The 20352-nt window shown below is 41.5% G+C and overlaps 1 protein-coding gene across 3 annotated transcripts; it reads right to left on the bottom strand.

The window, feature by feature from the left end:
* Window positions 1–9864: 9864 nt before the first annotated feature.
* On the bottom strand, window positions 9865–18709 carry angel2 (angel homolog 2 (Drosophila)). Of its 3 annotated transcripts, none has more exons than XM_026142925.2 (9): window positions 18460–18709; window positions 16225–17114; window positions 15538–15749; window positions 14853–14922; window positions 13897–14327; window positions 13501–13636; window positions 12414–12483; window positions 12149–12282; window positions 9865–11505 (listed from the first exon to the last, which is right to left on the bottom strand). In XM_026142925.2, exons 2-9 carry the CDS (start codon window positions 17105–17107, stop codon window positions 11342–11344), a joined length of 2100 nt encoding a protein of 699 aa, XP_025998710.2. In that variant the 5' UTR covers window positions 17108–17114; window positions 18460–18709; the 3' UTR covers window positions 9865–11341. The 3 variants fall into 3 exon arrangements, with proteins under 3 accessions (XP_025998710.2, XP_025998711.2, XP_025998708.2); XM_026142926.2 differs by lacking the exon at window positions 18460–18709 and adding an exon at window positions 17732–18110 and having other exon boundaries at window positions 9865–11478; XM_026142923.2 differs by lacking the exon at window positions 18460–18709 and adding an exon at window positions 17732–18096.
* Window positions 18710–20352: the final 1643 nt, after the last annotated feature.

The raw sequence follows: 20352 nt of genomic DNA, 5'->3' as shown, positions 1-20352 counted from the left end.
ACGAGGGAGTGATTCAGAGAGACGATTCACTGCAGAAGACGGAGTGATCATTAGAGCACTGCGGCAATGTTCATGTTTCATCTGCTCCTCTTCCTCAGGCGTCTGTTGAAACGTAACCATAACTCATGGCAAAACTTCATGGAAGAAGATCGAAAGACTCCAGGAACAGGCTAGACCCAGTTAATAGTCACTTTTTTTTAATATGAAGACAGAAGGACACATTTTCTGTCAAGATAAATAGGCAGACTTAGCATTTACGTCCACATCTATATTTATTAAAGAGACTCATTTTCCATCATATTCACTTTGCAGCAAAGAGCAAACAAAAGCTCTGCTGTTGGATGGAAATCAGACAAATTTAAAAAAATAAATAAATAAAACAGTTGTGGGTATAATTTCTCACACAGCTCATGTCTGAGCCATAAAGGCAGGCAGGCGGGCGGGGGGGGGGGGGGACGGCAAAAGCTGGCCAAGATCTTGGGAAACATTGATCATAATCTTTGGTTTGTAGTGTGGGGGAGAAAATCAATATGTAAATTTTGTTTTTCTCATCCTTTCATTTACCAGTGACCGACTGGATTTCCCGTTTCCTGGTAAAATAGGAAAAATCTACACTGAAAAAAGCAGAGCTCAAATGAAAATGGTAAGCTTTGACATACAAACAAGAACCTGCAAGCCAAACGTTAAATACACGGTGTTCTGTTCTCACACAATGCACCAAAAAGAAGAAAAATCTTGATCCAAAAGTCAGGAATCATTATTTCTAAATCTGGCTTGGAGAAAACCTGTAGAGTTCAGCTGTGGCCACTCTGCATGTTCACACAGTAAACCAACATAGTGCTGGCCAGTTGACTGCTGTTCCACCAACAGCTGGAACATAAAATGATTCAGCTGGTCCAAGATCAGCTGTAGCCAGTTTCTCTACTAAGGCAAACAAGGAGCGATGTTGCTGACTGAATGAATCTCAGCAACAAAAGCCTCATTCAAGACGGCCAGAGAGGATGTAACAGTCTGTGCAAGCTGTCGGCAGATATCAGAGACGGGGCCAGAGAGCCCTTCAAGGTGTTTTGGTACAAAATGAGAAAAATAGTTCTGAAATCTCCAGGTTTTAATCTAAATTAGATTGGCTTTTTTTTCTTAATAGCATGAAAAAATATATATTTTACAGCCAATATAAAGCTGTTTTAAAAAAATGATCAGATATTACCTAAAGGACGATATTCGATGTTCTTTAGCTTCCCACTTGTGTGCCGTCCAGTGTGACACACACTCTAACCAAATCATTTATTTGTGAGAACCGTGCAAAATGAGTGCAAATCTTTTTGTGGTTTTTTTTTTTTGTCTAAGTACAGGAGACAATAAGGGCAAAACACGCAAGTTCTCAGAGCAGCCCGAAGAAGTTTGTTTTTGCCCCCTGAAGCCAAGTGACCTATAAGAGTCCATTCAGTACTGTATGCAGTTTCATGCTTGATCTATTGTAAAGGTGGTCCAAAAATTCCAGTCAAGCTTAAATCCGATGGTTTTTTTGGATTCTCCTGTTGAGGCCTTCAGTGAATAGCTAAGCTAAGCTCAAAAGCTTGAAATTAATGAAGCTTGAAATCACACATTACATGCGTTCAGCATTTATCCATCTGAATACAAATGCTTGAAATGATGGCTGAATATCTCATATCTGCATATCCGGATTTTCTTTCAAACTGTACGCAAACGTTTAATCAAAGCAGATTTTAAGCATACATGCCTTTATGTGATCTGTGATCTACATCGTGTCTGTTACATCCGCAGAATGTACCGCATGGTTTTAAGTCTTTTGGGTGACAACTGCAGAAGTCAGTTTTAATTCAAAACAAGATATTTCTAAGTACATCCACAGTCCTCCATCACTGCCCACAGACCAGCTCATTCAGAGAAATTTACATGAATTTGGTGGCTTAGGATAAATATTCAGAATTGTATGGTGGAATAATTTGATGATTCAACATTTGACTTCTATAGTTTTCACCTGAACCTTTAACTCAGATTTGTGTTTCCCAAAACACCCAAAGTTTAAAGCTCATCTTTGTTCACTTACACCAGGGCGCTGAGTAAAGATCCCTGTGGAACGCTGTTTTTAAACCTTGTGCTTCGGTTTTAAAAAAGGAAAGTTAGACATTGTTAAAGAGGCGAGGAGTGGTTCCTGTTTTGTTTGACAGTTAGTGGCAGTAGGTTGCTGATGAATTTAACATAATTAAGGAAAGTCCAGAAAGTCTAGAAAAATCAGAGGTAGCTAAATCTGCTTTTTCAGCACAGTGTCTATCCATATAGTGCCACACACGAATTAAAGCTGATTTGGTAGGGAGAATTTACAGTGCAATAGGTCACACCAGCTGCCCTGGAAGAGGTTCAGATGGGAAGAAGGAGATGACCCAACAAGGAAGATTGTCCAGACTTTGATCATGCAATGTTTTACTACTATTAGCAGAGTTGTAGAACGTGATATGCATATGAAGGAATCAAACACATTTGTTGTCCCTTAAGGAAAGACTGTGGTGAGGAACCCTTAATTTGGCATTATTCACTGGGTGCCTTTAACAGCGTGTGAACCTGGTCTTAGTTGAACTGTGTGTCTAACAGAGCAAAGGTGATCTTTAATGGCTGGAACGTTTTGGGAAAACTTTATTTTTTCTTTGGTTATTCAGAAGGATTTCGGAAATCTATGTGTAAATGTGATCATTTGATTGTTTTATCGATTTTCTTTGACTGTTTCACTACACCCTCTTAATCACAGAACGTGTGTTTTGTTGCCACTTGCCACTGCGAACATTTTATGCTAGCTTTTTGCTTCAACAGTGAGCTATGCACGCACTGTGTTAACCGAAACATATGAATCCTTGTCTTCCAAAGTTGAAATGCTGGAGGGGGAAAGTGTTTGTTGCTCAATGTACACAAGGCAAGTCGTGTTTTCAACCATCCGCACAGAAAAAAATCTTTCAGAATGATTCTACTTAGCTTTTTTCTTCTGTATATCCAGGCTGATTCAAGGTGCTGTGAGCAAAGCAGAATATTTTTTAGATATTCCTGATGTTTGGACCAGCACAGCACGGAGACTGTTACATGTGAAACTCTGGAACAAACTAACCAGCCGAGCGCGTTCATATTTGTGCTGATGGTTGCGTGTTGATACTTTCTAAAGGCTTGATGTTTGTTAGCATATAGGAGAAGCACAAAGTTATTCTGCTTTTTGAGGCTGTTTCACTGCAATGAAATGATGCATTTTCTTACTGAAGAAGCAACATATCTCAGAAGATTTTTAGGAATGACAGGCACTGATGCCTTTGTATTTTTGGAACTACAAACTGATGATCAACAAGTTTCGAAGGGCCTAACTTCAGACTGCTCTCTATGACTATGATGACTTTGTTCAAAGAGAAAGATCAAAACTTTACCCAAAGACAGTGATAAACAACCAGACTGCTGAGCAGGGACACACAAACTGCATCATGTTACGTTTCACTGAGGTCACAAATGGCAGCAAAGCAACCTGAAACAGTTAAACTCCATGTAGCAACTTACATTTGTTTCTGTGTCCGTTTGCAATTGCAACTTCTGTGCTTGACAATTTATCTGACTGAATCAGTTTTATTTGGAGTTTAATAATCGATTGTAATCTATCATTTTGAATGACAAGTGTTTCTTTAAAAAAAAAAAAAAACAGCCTGTACTTGTAGCAGGTGCTGTTTTTGAAGGCCTTTGAGTTGTTTTCAAGTGCTCATACCATGTTTCTCCACTCTGACGATAACTGTTCTTGTTCCCAAACCTCTTCCGTCATGCTCGACTTCAGAAGATTGGAAAACAAAAAAAAAAGTTGGTTTAATTTCTATCAAATATTCAGCCAATCACCTAATTCGTGCATGCTTAAAGACTGATTGGTAACTCTCTGGCAACTTCCTGTCGCTAGGGAAAAATGCGCCTTCACTGACCAGCTGACGAGTGGTTGCTGGTGGTTGCCAGGTGAAATTGGTCACAAAGTTGCTTTGGTTGCTAGCAGATTCCCACGGTTGCCCATAGCATTGAGGACACAAACTTGCAATTACTCACCAAACAATAGTGGACCTAATTAATGACGAGGAGGTTTTCAGCGCACCACCATCTACCTCTTTGCAATCAGTATCACCTAACAACTGCAAACTGGTCGAGGGCTTTTTTCCAAAGAAGCGGTTGCTGAGGGTCACTGACTCTAGGCCTGTGTGATGGGGCGGCTAACAGTATTAAACTGTTCAGTAAAACTACCACTTTTTCTCCCCTGCAGCAGCTTTACACAGATCCACCAGTCCCTCTGAGAGGCACTGCTATACTGTAAAATGTACTATATCCTGTTCTTAAGTTCAGCTTTTCATAAATCAGCTTTACATTAAAAGTACTGTCACATTACAAAAAAACCCAAATCCTCCTGCAGCCACATTATTGCAACAGATGTCACAGCCATCATAGCCATCTTGATGGCCTAGAACAAGGACGCCGATCACAGACGTAGCCTGCTGTTGCATCCAGTAATTAAAAAAAAAAAAATAGAAATCTGTTTGTGCCACAGCTGCTGACACACTTAAACACATATAAATACAAACAGTCTGGTGGACTGTGACGCGTATCCACGCCAAGCTTCCAGTGCCTCAGCCGTGTCAGATAGAAATGTTTTTACTTTAATTACAACCTTGTATCTCTGCTTTGTGTTCGGGGGAGTTGCCCTCGTGTGTTCCACGAATAACGTGTCATTCACGCTGACCGCACGTTTTCCTTTCGTGTTTGGCTCACCGGTTTTATTCAGATGTTCTGTGAAAATAAGAAAGCAAAAAAAGCTGTTTTGTTTCCTGTTTTCTTGCCTGATTTTCTTTTTTTTCCTCTTTTTTTTTTGTGAGCCTGTAAAGCGGACACGTTTACTTCGTGCTGCAAAGAACAAAGGGACAGGCAGCCTAGTTTGTGGCCCATGAAAAGCAAAAATAAGTGTGTCTGTGTGTGAAATGAAACTCCAGCTGCATATTTATCCAGTGATGAATTTGATTTAACAGCTCAGTGGACCGACTGGAGCCAATGGATCGGATTGATGAACACTGAGTTTGAGGAAAGTGCTCTAAAGAACACACACATGCACACTTCATCCAGATTTCCTGTGTAAAAACACAGTGTGAGGTTTTTTTTGTTTTTGTTTTATGGCAATCAATAGTGGGAGAAACTGTGAGCCCAGTGATCATTATTATTGTAAATCTCCTACTGTTACAGTGTGATTGGTCTTGATAGCAGCTGTTTTTATCAACAACTGTAGCAGCATGTGTTCTTTTAATAAATATTCTATGTTTTTAACCTTGTGGTCAAACTGATTAATAACAAATTAGTGACGGATTGATTAATAGATCCTTAAACCAGAAAACTAGCTAACGTTTTTTAGACTTGTCTGGCATGTCTTGGCAGCCAAATACAACTTGATGTAACTTGATCTCTTTATAAGGGGAACTGTTATGCTCATTTAGACTTTACTAAAGACTGTGTTGGACAACCACCTGTTTAAGCTGGTTTTATCCACATGTTGAAGAAGCACAAACATGGAGCATACTTGTCAAATGAGTTTAGTACAAGCATTTTTGGCTTCATACGCTCATCATCCACTTCATGAGGTATAGCTTCTTTGTGGTTCCTAAATTCTTCATGGCACAGATCCAACAAGTTTCTGGAAATATTCCTCAGAGAATTTGGTCCATATTGATGTGATAGCGTCACACTGTTGCTGCAGATTTGCTGGCTGCACATCCATGATGAGAATCTGTGTAAACTGTGGTAATAAAGAGATGAACATGGTCAGCAACAATAATCAGGTAGGCTGTGGTGTTTGTACAAAGGGAGCCAAAGTGTACCAAGAATATGTCTACAAACCAGCCCAGCAGCTAACAGAAGGCAGGATGGTTCCATGCTTTTATAATGTTTACACCATATCAGAATATCCTGCCATTTAAAAGTTGCAGCAGAAATCAGGACTCACCAGATGTTTTTCCAGTCTTCTACTGTACAGTTTTGGTGCACCCACGTGACTTTTAGTCTGAGTTTCCTGTTAGCTAACAGGAGTGGCACCTGTCCTGGTTTTCTGTTCTGGTTTGACGTGCTGTGTGTTCAGAGTTGCTTCTCTGCATACCTTGGTTGTGATGAGTGATTGTTGGACTTCCTGGTGAATGAACAGGGTTAATCTTAAAAGTAAGCATGCTCAATTACACAAGCATGTCTATCTGACTGAACGGTAGACTGGTTCATTGGCTGACTCAGTGCTAAATGTATGGAACAATTATGATTCATAATTATCTCAGAGAACATGTTTCACAAAATCCAGCAAAGCACAAAGCCCTCCAGCAATCTTGAAAAGCAAACAGCACGGGACCAACGTGATGCAGCGTTCATGAGGAAAGTGCGGGTAAGGCAAGAAAACAACAAAATCGGCACTTTCTCCTCTCCTGTTGAAGCACTGTTCAGCAGCTCAGCCCTACAAATCTGATCTCTGGTGTGAAGTTCAAAGCTAAACGCACTCGCAGCAAACTCTCCTTAAACTTTCAGGGAGAACAACAGAAAGAAGACAAACAGAGGGAAACTACAGTGTGTTCTTCCTCTTTAAGTGACGCTCCTGTGCACACCGTCGTACACCTCTGTGCTACACAGCCTTTTGATAAAATAATCTGCTTACGTTCCACTGCAGATGTGTGTGTGTTTCAGACAAGCACATGGAGGCAGCAGATTTAGAGAAATAATCCTTCATTTTTCAGCAGCAGCTCAGGGATTGGAAGGCAGGGGAGGTTCACCTCACTCAGCTTAATGTGATGTAATGTTTGTGTGTGAGCACAAAAACACTGTCACAGGGATCAAACTGTAGAGATGAGAAGCCAGCAGAGCTTTTCTCAATGTTATGAAAAAGAGAGGTCAGATTGGGTCTCTGGTTGGCCCTGGGTTTTTGATTTGTCCTTCCTGGGGGTCATGTGTGAAACCTTTTACTGTCCAGGACCACAAATCACATCAACCCAAAAAGTCCCTTTGCAACCTGTGCGGTCTTTTCAGAGCAAAAGCTCCCTGTTGAAACTGTGTTAAACTGACTTAAACCTTTCATCTGCAGCACCTCCTCAGATTACAGATTTGATTTTAGGACTGCTGCAACCCACACACGTTTCAAAGCCTTTTGGCTACAGGTACATTTCCTTGAAGATTCCAGAAATCTGCCGTATTGTTCAGGTGAGCTGAGGAGACAGGAGGCATGCAAGGGAGCTACCCTCATGAATGCCACACACAGTCAAAGCATTCACACTTCTTGAACTTCACATCCATGTTAACACACAGCGAATCAAACCACTTTGGTAAATAGAATAGTTGTTTAAGGCAGTAATTATCAGGTTATGCACTGTTTAAAAATAAATGAATAAATAAGAGAAGACTCGATCATCTGTGAGAATGAGGTCCCAGCATCATTTAGAGAGGAGACGGGTGCGCCAGTAGCAGACCTGCCAGTTCCAGTCCTCTCCATCATGCTACATGCTGTTGGTCTGTGAGCATCTGTTCCACTGAGGGACATTCAGAACCTCAACTGTGCAACAATCTTGAAATTCCGGGCAGTTATTTTGAAACTTCGTCTGTATTAACTTTAATCACTGAACAAACACAAACAAATCTGTCCTAAAAAAAAGGCTCAGATTTAGCTGACTTCCCCTAAAATTAGGTTTTAAACACCTTTTCCAGTCAAAGTTGAACCAGAGACTCAAAGAATCCTGAACAGAAAAAAAAGATACAGAAAACATTTTATAAAACCTTACTTTGGCACAAAGTTAACAAGCATTTTAAGCTGCTTTTAAATCAGTGTTAACTATTCTATACATGCAGTTTTATGATATTATATTAAGGATATTAAATCATTTTGGTAGTGCTCAAAATACAGCATTTTAAGATGGTGACTTTTGCTTCTTGAAAGACTTTGGTTGTACCAGCAGTGCTGCAGCTCTCTCACAGACTTGTGAGTGCAACATCTCATATCTCATATATCACACATACCTCAGCTCTAAGTCAGTTTTTAGTAATGAATTCAAGATGATTTTCAAGCAAAAATCCACATAAACCTCTGAATCCATCATCGTCATCATCTTGCACCTCTCAACCAACCAAAACTGTGTTTATTCACCTGCCATCCACCTCATTTGTTTACAAGCACTCTGCTGCTGACATCTAGTGGCCAAAACTCAAACAACTCCAAAGACACCTGCCACAAGCTTGTTGGTATGCTGCTAAGAAATCTGATGGGCACAAACTTTTGTGCATCAGCAGCATCGGAGAAGACTCACAGAGGTCAGCTGTTGACAGAAGCTTGCTCATAAATGCTGCAGAAATCACCAATACCAACTCCACTTTGTATAATTTTCCTGATTATAATGTTACTCTCTGTAAACGGGCAAGTTTTGAAACCCGACCCCCGTCGACTCTGCAATAGGATGCAGAGAGGAGCCCTTGAAGCCTGCTGAGATCCAGCCGAGTGTCTTGCTGCAGTGCGGAGTGACGCTCAGAATATCAAAAGCTCTGCATCCTGAGCACACAGTGAACTGAGGTAAACGATGCAGCCATTTGTCACCATCGCACTCATGCTAATGTGGAAAGATGTGGGGCCTGTTATGCAGAGGCACACTCTGCGTCAAAAACAATTACACCAGCACTTCCATTAACAGCCAAAGAGGCAAGACTGTAGAGAAAAAAACAACTGTTTCCCACCAGGAGGACAAACAGCAGGATCCTAATTTATATGATTATTTCTCCAAGAACCAAATAACAGGGCAACAATGACATCTTCTATTATATATGGGCAAAAAGAAACATTAAAATAGTCTGAGAACATATTCCAAGATGCAGTAATCAGTATACACTGTGTGTACTACTTAGTGAACATCCTGGACAGTAAAGTACTGGCAGTCAGATTAAAGAGCAGTAAAGTTATTTTACTGTGGACCTGTTATCTGCAAAAAACAGTCTGTTACTGTAGAAGATGAACAGTAGGAAGGGCAATAAATTACTGTCAACCAAATGTTGTATAACACTTTTCATGCAGATTAGTGCAGAACAAACAGCACAACATGAAAATATGCAGTAAAAAGCAACTCAGTATCAATGAACACGAAGAAAAATTAAAGAATACAATAATTTTTAAAAATTGCCTACAAGTCTAATAAGAACACCTCAAATAAACTTGAGAACAACTAGAATATAGCATGAATTCGGCCACTTGTCTGTCTTGTTTATGACCATATATCAGTGTTTTTCCTTTTGCAGCACACAGTTATGCAATCTTGCTGTATGCAACATTTTAACAGCTACTCTGAATGCAGGCTGTAAGTTTCCTCCACGGGGGGGGGGGGCTGGGATGCAAAATGATGAAGCTGTAAACTGATGTAAATGGCCCGTATTTATATAGCGCTTTACTAGTCCCTAAGGACCCCAAGGCGCTTTACATATCCAGTCATCCACACATTCACACACTGGTGATGGCAAGCTACATTGTAGCCACAGCCACCCTGGGGCGCACTGACAGAGGCGAGGCTGCCGGACACTGGCGCCACCGGGCCCTCTGACCACCACCAGTAGGCAACGGGTGAAGTGTCTTGGTGAAGGACACAACGACCGAGACTGTCCAAGCCGGGGCTCGAACCGGCAACCTTCCGATTACAAGGCAAACTCCCAACTCTTGAGCCACGAGTTGGCTTCAGTGACATCAAAGCCTCACTTTTCAAATCTAGTTTCAAAACACCAAAATGGTGACAACGAAAACGTTGAACGCGAGGCTTCAAACAGGACTGCAAAAATGATTGAAACCAAAGGTAAATGTAATAGAAAAAGAACTTTTATTTACAAAGTGTAAACTTCCAGCAAAAATCAACTCCTTAAAATGATACAAAAATACATCCAGTCTTTATTTTCAGTATTTACATGTGTGAAAATATGACACAAGACCGCTCCAGTAACAACCGACCATACTGATATTTATGCAGAATTAAAATTTAGAGTCCTCAGCGGACATATACATCCATGTTTTCCATATAACATCTTAATTTAACTATAAATAATTGAAATATATGAGAACTAGTTGAGTGCTGTATAGTGCTTAGTTTAATTTTTGGCACATTGTGAAATATAAGAGAAAATCATTACATGGCTGTGATGCAACCGACACAGGAGATATTTCTGAAGATCTTTAGAAATACAAGCTAAACTTTTATTTATATTTTGTTAGTTTTTAAAGGAGAATGAGCATCGTCTTGTTATCAAAAGAAAATGATCAAGTTTTCCAAATTAGCAGCACTACAGTAAACGTTCAGCTTTAAAAAGTGACTTAAAATCCATCCCTTCATCGATACAGCTCGAAAGGAAACATTAGTAAGAAAGAAAACTTTCTATTTATTAAAAAACAAAAGAAAGAAAATATGGTAAACATCTCTACATGGTGGGAAAAATGTCAAATTAAATATGTTACTACTGCTTTAAAATGATGATCATTTGGATGTTTAGAGATATGAACACGTTAATCATTTCAGGGGAAATCCAGACTGCCAGAATTCATTTTTTACTCATCATTTAAAGAACAAGACCTAAACTTTTAGTTAAAACCCCTGAACATAATGTGCAGGAAAACAACCGCCTGCTGGGGTTAAGAAATGGGACGCGCCACCATGCAGCAGGAAAAACAAGAAAAGCTTTAACATAATTACTTTTTCCTGCCTGAACAAAAAAAATAAATTAAACTAAGAAAAAAAAATGTTATTTTAGAAAGATACCTCTCCTTACGCTTCAAGCTCCTCCCACCACATAAGCATCCCCACTCTCTCAGGTGAAAGTCCTCTGCACAAAGCCATTTAGCAAGTGGGTCTCATTTCATAAGCAGACTTAAACATTTTGCCACTTAAAGATGGGGCATTTTTGGAGAAAACATCACAAATTATAATTTAAGTGGTTCAACGGGGATTTAGGCTCCTCCTCTACCTTCTGTTTGTTTTTCATCCCATAACAAGACATGAAAAGTAATAATAGTATAGATGGGTAGAAATAGTATCAATAGTTTAATCACAAAAAATAGAGAAAAATAAATATTGTTGTAACTCCGTGAAGCAATCTGTATGAAATCATTAATTTAACTTGCAGCCACTCTTGGAGAGGACTTGAAAAGGGTTTTCCCTTATAATAATAAAATCACATACTGAATTAAACACCCCAGCATTTAATGTTCATCCTGTTTTTGTTGTTTATGTGGGGAAGAAACTGCAGATTCCTTGAACATTCCTACTTTCCTCAGTGGACCTGCAGCGCTTCAGCACCAAATGCGGAAACGAGCGAGGAGAGGGAGATGGTCCGATGAGTGCCGATGGTTAGGCAGGCCGTTGACTTCCTCGAGCTCCGCCTGGCCGACCAATGACAGCCTGCCCAGCAGCTGGAGGCCCCGCCCACCTGGAAGTGAGGGAGGTGGAACGAAATCTTTCAGAGAAAAAGGACAGAGGGAAAAGAGAGAAACTGAATTAAAGAGATTAAAGAAGAAGCAGAAGGAATTCAGATAGTGGCTTCCAGCAGGTATTACTTAATACAGCTTTAAGATCTTACTGTTTGAAAAGTCACCAGTGACGGTATGGTAACATAAAGACAAATAAATGAATTAACCCATAAAAAAGTAGGAAATCGACTCCATTTAAACAGCACATCTCATTTTTAAGCCACTCCAAGCAGAGAAACAACAGTCACCCTTTCACATTAACTCATACAGAAGTTTTTTATTTCTCACGCCTCTGTCACAGTTTTGAGGGTTCAGTGTCAACAAAGGACATTTGGATATGGAAGCTAAAAACAGCCATAAAGGCACATTCAGCAGCAGTAGTGAAAGGGTTTGTACATGTAAAGGATTTAACAGCCTGCTCAATCTATTAACAGCCTTTTAGAGACATTTGTTCCCAGACGGACCCATGATCATCTACAGAAAGCATATTATTGCCAATATAGACGCTTACAGCAATTAAAGGAAATATACCTATCTTTAAAGTCTGAGATTTTAAAAGACTTAAATACTAATAGAAATACTAAAGAAAATCTGACCTTTGTGTGTTTGTGTGTTTGTGAGAGAGCGTACCGGGACTATACAGGATGTAATCCACTGTCAGGGCCGTGCGGGAGTGACAGGTGGTGATCTCAGGTCTCCTGTCAGGCATCAGGTGATGTTGATAAGACGACTGCAGCTTCAGGCTGTGCTCGATCCTCCACGCTCTGCATACGCGTGGTTAGAGAGAGTTTGTCCATTTTTATTATGGCGACAACCAGCTTTTCAATTACTGAGAACTAAAAAGGCAGAAATGAAAGGAGGAGGGAGTGACGAGAGAAGGACGGCGAGACTTTACCTGCTGAATTCATAAGCAGCTTTGGCAGCGAGATCCTCCACACTGAGATTAGAGATCGCTCCCTCTACAGCTGACGGAGAGAAAAGGACAGGCGGTTGTTAGTGATGAGGTTCAACACACTAATCACTAAACTCTATTAACATCTCTCAGGCAAACTGGCGACAATCCAGGACAACATGAGTAACTTTCTAAGCAAAGTCTGAATAAAAGATTAAACAAATGGAGATCAAAGTCAAACCTGCCTAATCACGTGCTGCACTGCGAAGTGGATGTTAAATTAAATGCAGGTTAAGCTTTGGAGGCCTGAATTTTTCTAGACATCATCCGATAGAGAAGCACACATAATTACACTTATTATTTTAAGTACATACATATGTTCATACCGACAAAAATGGCTATCTGGAGTATACCAGTACAGGCATGATGTACTCATAATGGTCAGAAAATTGGAAGTGGATGGTTGGACACTTTGTGCCCTCAATAGCTGAAGGAGAGGAGAAAAAAAGCAAACCATTGATACAGTTCTATATTATTAGAGGATTCGCTATATTTTGATTTCTAATAAGTCCTTTGAGACAGAGCTAAACGCAGCCACAGGGAGTCCACGAGCCAGTGCACTACTAGCACCAGTCTGAGGCCTGGATAAACAGGCAGGGTCGAGTCAGGAAGATCATTCAGTGTAAAATCATCGAGAAGTAGCTCTTCGACTTGAACCATTTCTCACACTTTTTGCACACTAAGCAGCTGATTATGTAGCGTGCACAGTGTACTACTGGAAGTGCTTTCAGACACCTTGCGTCTTTAACCTGCCAGCTCACGAGCACACAGTGATGTGGGATTTCTGACAGCACCGTATGAGAAAAGAGCAGAAACTGCAAGTGGTCGTCAACTATCCTGCCGGCTGCATGTTCCACTCAGGCATCTCTCTCACGTAAACCAGGCACGATATGCCCTGAAGTGCAGCTGACGCAAACCGACTCCCACTGTGCTCTAAGTGTGAGAAACCACCTCTCTGAACAACGAGCCGGCTGGAATCTTTTGACTTTTTCCAGAATTCTTTTGAGAAAACAGCTTTTCCAAAGTTTACCTGTAGGGCTGGTGGGCGAGGTCTCAGCACTAGCTTTGTTTTCATACTGGCACTGATGGGTTATTCCCAGGCTGGGAGACCAGATTGGAGACATGAGGAGACGCTGACCTCTGGGACTGTTTTCCTGACCTGACACCTACACAAACACCCAGAAAAGAAAAGGGGGAAAGAAAAACAAAACGGAGAAGTGAGTGTTGGGGATTGAAGCATCGAGTATTTCTTTTTTTGATGAGTGGGAAATGGACACTGTGAGGCGACAGAAACCAGGCAAAAACAAATTGGATTTACTGAACTGAAAACCACAGATGACAGTTTTGCATGAATGACCATCAACGACCAGAATGTCTACTAACTATAAGTTAATTGATCAGTTTGTGAGTGGCACAATATTCTCACCATGCCAATCTGCATTCCACTATACTGCAGGCAGCCTGTGGTCAGGAAACTGTACAGTGGACTCCAGGGAGCAGAGTTAAAATCCCCACATAAAACCACTGGGTTAACCTGCCCGTTTGGGAGGCGGGACAGTCGGTTGATCTCAGCCAATAAGATTGCCAGCTGGGCCAGTTTGATGTCACCTCGCCGGGGGTTGTAGAGAAGGTGGGTGTTGGCGACACAGATGAATGAGGAGGGATTTAAATGACTGAAGCTCTTGTTAGGTCGCAACAGCACAACCAATCCCACGTTGTCTCGGTCGAGGAGGGTGTCGCCGGGCCGGAAAAACTCGACGGGATTGGAGGAGAGGAGGGAGAAGCGGGAGGTTTTGAAGACAACGGCACAACCGTCTGGTTTCTTTCCTGTCCGCTTTTTATACTCACAGTGATAACCTGACAAACACACACAAAGATGGGTTATTATATTAAAAATATCATGAATAAATGACAAAGAAATATCACAGACAGAAACAATCAAATTATATCAAATTTTACCACAGCAAAAAGGCCTTAAACCTGGGCTGGCTCTTATATATTGCTTTTCCCACCAGCTCAGCATGCTTTATATAACATTTCAACCTCAGAAAACACTTTAATGATGAGTTTTCAGATCCATCTGAAGTAAAATAACCAATAAAGCAGGTTGTGAATTAGGGTGTGACAGTGAAACTGAGTTTGTGATCAGACTCACAACTCAGAAGATCGATTAAAAAAAAGAGAAATGAAATGAAATGAGCAAAATGCTCGAGTCTCGACTCCGAAAAGCAGTGAGTGGCAATAACGTCGCTTTACCCATCTTTAATATACAGTCTGTTTGCACTAGTTAGGGAAGATTTATCTGTCTTCACTTTTTTTGTCTTTCACTTTTAACGGCCCTCCCAAGCACACACATGTACACACAAAAATGAGCAGCAGTACCTAGTGCCTGGAGAGCAGGCTTAATCTGGTTTTCATAGTGGTCCTCCTGCACTTCCTGAAGACACAGGATCTAAAAAAAAAAAAAAACAACAACAAAAAAACCTCTCATAAATTTATGATGAAGAGCCAAAAGTATATGGACACGTTTACCAACACCCTTCTGTGCATTTTGCTGTTTTCTGGTGGTTTGCAACTCCTATTAATGATGCAGCACAATGACTTTGAACCACTGTGTGTTACAAACTCTGTGGCAACAATTTCACTTCTGCTTTAAATGGGCTTAATCGATACGTTAATGTCAACTCCAAATAACCTAGGATAAAGGATCAGATAAAGGATCCAGTGCAGCCTATAAGTTTTGATAAGATGAGTAACAAGATATTTAAAAGATCAGGATGCACAGCCTGTAACTTGTGATGGCCAAACTCCTAACAGGTTTTACTGAATGTAACTCTCTAAACTTAAGCACAACAGAAGTAAAAGAGAAGAGTCATCATTACAAGTGGAATGAATAAACTCTCCCCAAAAAATGAACACTTGATTAGTTTAATTGCCAGTAACCAGTAGATAATTTGTTCCTTTTATGGCCCAGCCCAGGTTTACCACTGAACATCAGGGCAAAACTTCCTCCTGAGACCATTAAACTATACGTATTAATACGTTTTATGACACTGCATCCCCTCACATCAGCATTGTGGTGCTGGATCTCTGCCAGTAGGTTATGCAGTCGGTATTCCCAAGGCAGGACGTCCGGGTCACAGTGTCGGTACAGGTAGGCATTGTCCTCCAGAAGCTGCTGGGAGAGGATGTTGTAGGACATCACCGAGAAGTCAAAGACTGAACTGTCGCCTGGTGGGTGGAGGTCAGTGCTGCAGGACTCCCAGTGTCTTTGAAGAGCTGAGGAGAGATGAGACAAATGGAGAGCTGGAAATATAATCTCTAAATATGAAGAAATAGAATCTGCAGCCAGAAGACAAGAATTAGCCATTTCTGTGTGCAATTTGCTTTTAGTCTGAATTGTATTGACCAGTTAATTACACTGAAACAGGCACCGTCTCCATGCAGGTTCACAGCCTGTTTTGAACACAAAAGTAGGATTGAATCTGTCAAAATGTCCATTTCCAAACCACAGGCCAGATTGCTGTTCTGGTCTTTGACATGATTCAGCTGCTTTCCCCAAAAAGGGTTCCCACTGTGGGACAGACAGGACCTCCACCTTTGCTTTTACTTGGACTTTTTCAGATTTAGATTATTGCTCTGTGGAGGGAAAATTTCCTAGCTGATCTCTTAATGGAGACTCTGCTTCCAACATGTTTTCAAGCAGCAGAAAAGACACATCAAAACTGTAATTATACTTAACAAAAGGACTCACATTTCACAGCCCTTCTTGGTGGAGAGGGCTGCGTGTTTCCTCCAGGTACCTGCCCCAGGTTTGAGGGGCAAGTGGTGCTGCGAGGCTGCCCTCCATCACTACATCCATCCCTCTGCTGCTCTGAAGTCCCTTTTGTGTCCCTGTGAGGCCCATCCAGCTCCTGAGACCCCCTCCCTTTGAACCATTGGTTGGGTTTGTGCATCACTGGCTGTGATTCTTTATGTCCTTCTTGCTGATGATGATGACGATGATAATGATCTCTGTCTGCACTCTCTCTTCGCTGTCTGTCTTTAGTCTCACTTTTAGTCCTTTCCACATTTTTATCTCTGCTGGTTTCCCCTCTGACATCTTTCCCGACATTATTCTTCACTCTGTCTTTAGTTCCATCGTTGAAGTGGTGACTAGATCGAAGGCTGCCATCTTTTCTGGAATCTAGGTGATGGTGCTCCCTCTTGGACCCTCCCTCCTTACCCTCTGTTGCTCCTCCTCTGGGTCCCTCCTTTTCTTTATTTTGTTCTTTTCTTTCCTCTCCACTCTTCCTCCGTTTGTAGGGCGGCCCTCTGTCTCTGTCGGGGAACTCCATCAAGTGGTCTGCAGAGGTGTGGAATGAGCGGCAAGCACCAAAGTCACCAAGGTTGATGTTCAGGGGGTGTAATGCCCTGTGAGTGAAAGATTCAAGGGCAGACGGGTGGGAGTGGGGAAGTCGAGAAGGCCAGGGTGGAAACCCTGGCACCGACCACCATGGATGAGGGGTGGGAATGAATTGGGGAAGGAAGGAGGACGCAGAGGAATCAGTGTTGCTCTTGAAGCGGGCCTGGGAAAGAGCAGGAAGACTGCAGGGTGGGAAAGATGAGCTCAAAGAGCTCAGCCGGCGAAGGAACATGGGATGACTGGAGGGAGACATTAGGGGGGGGAAATCAATACACGGAGCCGATGTCTGCAGGTTCTCAGTTGTGAGAATTTGCTATTTTTACATCCATATGTCTTTTATCTAACTGCAGGTTAGATTAAATGATAAAAAAATTTTTCTGCCAGTTAGATTTAAGGATAACTTATTGTCTGAAATAACACGATGAGAGAATGATCTAAGTGGAGGCAAAAATTACTTTCAAAACCATATATTTAGTTTAAAATCGCAAAAATAACTGGCAAAAAGCCCAGGGGTGTCCAAGAACATGTTATCAAAACTGTTATATGAACTCTTCATTAAACATGCAACTTTCTAGCTGCTTTGTTGAAATGACAGCTACCAGAAGCAGCGATGGCTAAGCTAGTTGCTAACTACCTGCTGCTTCCCTGGTTGTTTTGGAGCACTTCTAGTTAAAACTGATGTGTGTTTAAATGTGGATTACACAACAAACGAGTAGGCGAATACTAAAAGGACGAATCACCAATCAGAAGTTGACGTTGCGTTTGTTATAAATGATTTCAACCGCATTGAAAATTAACAGAACTCAAACACTGTGATTCGTTTTTAACCCGGAGCTGCTAGCTCACGTCGACTTACGTGTCGTCATCGGCGACTTTGTTTAAGCCTCAGCTTGGGTGCATTTTCAGACACAACGAGATAACAGGATGGAAGTTTCGACCTTTGAGTTTGAATCTGCAGTCAGATCAAGACAAGTCGAGTCCCCGAAATCCTACGTAACTAAACGTAAAAACAAAGCGCGGAATGAGGCGTTGGCTTCATGTACCGTCAGTATTTTCGTCAAATCCAACAGGGACAACATACGGCGCAGATTTTGTGTGCTAACGTACCAGTGTAGCTACAAAAAAGGTGTGTCAAATATTAAAGAGTGGGATGACAGCTAACGAAACAAACACTCCGCTTTTACAGAGGAATCTTGCTCTTTGCCAAAGCTGGTAGCGCAACTCCCAACATTTTCAAGGCTACATAAATGCATCACCATCACTCTCGCATGCGTCTCTTTCTCGCGCTGGATGTTGTAGTCTTTTACTTGAGTTAGTTAACAGTGAGTGATATGGTTCAAACTATTGAAGGTACTACAGACAACCGGGTACGGTGCGGAAAGTGGTCCGGGTGCAACGTAACTTACCATTGCTTATTCATTTTTATCGAGCGCATTATGAAATGTCACTTCAAACGTTGAGGTTATCAGTTATAAAAGCGATAGCGACTCATTATTAAAGAAACCCGTGAATTATGTCAACAGCTAGGATTCTTTATTGAAAGCGCCGTGAATGAAGAATTAAAACAAAGGTCATTGTACTTACGTAAAAGCGAGCCTCTCGAAGACAGCGGTGTCGTTTAAAGCCTCTTTAAACACAAAATGTCACCTTCCAGTCTGTGTCATTTTCTGTTATAATGCGTCGTTGAAATCTGAAATAGAGCTGTCTTGTGTCGGAGTAATAGTTTGCTGAGTGTGGCTAGAGAAGCAGTGGTTTGTTAGAGCTGAGGAGTGGGCACAGAGGCAATGAACGGTATCTCTCTCTCTGTGTGTGTGTGTGTGTGTGTTTGGACAAACAAACCCTGCCTCGTTCCAGTTTTGTTCCCCAGTTTTCACAAATGAAGAATTTTCTAGCTAATTTTCAGATTTGGAGTACTATGGTGTCAGCACAAAAATCGTCCCCATGTGTATATTCACAGAATTTTTTTGAGTTACATGAAGGCTCGTGTAAACGGACGGAGAGCCTAATGATGCATTTAAAACTCGAAAATCTGGGCAGTACGGACCATTGTGTGTTGACAATGGTCTGTGTTCATGACAAGAAACTTCTTAAAGCAGACAAAGAAACTTAAACCAAACAGAATCAGAATCCTTTTGTCATGAATTGTTTAATTGTCATTAAACATCAAAGATTCAATGAAATTAGAAGCAGCTACATGGTAGTAGCATTTAGAATAAATTAGAAAAAAAAACCCCCAATAAAAACAAGAATACCAACTATAAAACTATACAAATGTACAGGGGTTATATAGATCCGAAAGCAGGCGCACGTGTGTGTTGTATGAGTGTGAGCAGTACTGATGTGTGAGTTTGTGAGTTTGGCTGGGGTGCACGTGTGTTCAATACAGCGATGGTTCATGGAAAGAAACTGTTCGTGAGTCTGCTAGTCTTGGTTTGGATGGACCCGTAGAGTCTCCCAGAGGGCAGCAGATCAAACAGGTGGAGGTGGGATGGAGGATGGGTGGAGTCTTGTGTGATTGCATTAGCTCTGCAGCAGTAGTGGGATGTATAGATGTCTGCAACCGAGGGGTGGGGGCAGCTGATGAACTCCTGCACTGTGTTGACCTCTTCCACTCATCCTGGGAGCAGTGTGTGAACCACACTGTGGTGCAGTATGTGAGGATGCTCTGGATGACTGAGTGATGGAGGTCACCAGCAGCTTTGCAGAGATGCTGTTCCTTTTGAGCACTCTCAGGTAGGAGGTGGAGGTGTTTGCAGCCCAGGAGAGGTCAGCAGAGAGGTGGGGGGTGTAGACAGGAAGGGTGGCCTTTATGTGCTTTAAGACCAGCTGTTCCAGGGACTTAGTGATCACAGGTATGAGTGCATTGGGGTGGAAGTTGTTGAGGCTGTTTGTAGATTATTTTTTGGGTACAGGAATGATTAAAGTGGACTTTGAGTGTGAGAAGAAGGTGTTTAGTTCTTTTGTTAATGCATGCTCAGGTCCACAACTGTGTTGGACTGCCCCCTGAATTTGGTAATATGGTGGACCTAAAAGCAGATTTGCGTGGTTTGAGGAGTGTTTTGACATGACTGTTCATCCAGGGCTTCTGCTTTATGTGACGCTGATGTAGGACAGAACAGCCAGTGTGTGAACAGTCAGGTCCTCACTGTCAAAGACACTCTTAGTTATAAAGGATGTACAACTGGTTATAAAGGTGTGACCTTCAAAACCAGTTGGTTCATAAGATAAACTGATTTCTGTTGAAGTTAAACACAGAGCTTTCACAACCACAGCTGCAGATCTCAAAGGAAATACCCTTGTATTTCTGAAGCTAATATATGACACCATACTTGCATTATAAACAAACATGAGGCTGTGTAATTCTAACCTGTTAAAGCCCTTAAATTTAATGAATTAATATAAAGTCTACTGTGAGGATGCACGATCACAAGAAAATGTGCCATAGTCCAAACATGGACCTAACTGTGTAAAGGGTAA

The sequence above is a fragment of the Astatotilapia calliptera genome, chromosome 15, assembly GCF_964374335.1.
Source record: "Astatotilapia calliptera chromosome 15, fAstCal68.1, whole genome shotgun sequence".
In the NCBI taxonomy this organism is placed as follows: Eukaryota; Metazoa; Chordata; class Actinopteri; order Cichliformes; family Cichlidae; genus Astatotilapia; species Astatotilapia calliptera.
This window is presented reverse-complemented; position numbering and strand designations above follow the sequence as displayed.

Coding starts and splice junctions, on each gene's coding strand:
- angel2 (XM_026142925.2), bottom strand. CDS start 17,107: ATGTTCCTTCGCCGGCTGAGCTCTTTGAGCTCATCTTTCCCACCCTGC. Junction 14,923..15,537: donor TCCAGCACCACAATGCTGAT/GTGAGGGGATGC, acceptor TTTTTTTTTTAG/ATCCTGTGTCTTCAGGAAGT. Junction 12,283..12,413: donor GCTGCTTATGAATTCAGCAG/GTAAAGTCTCGC, acceptor ACGCGTATGCAG/AGCGTGGAGGATCGAGCACA.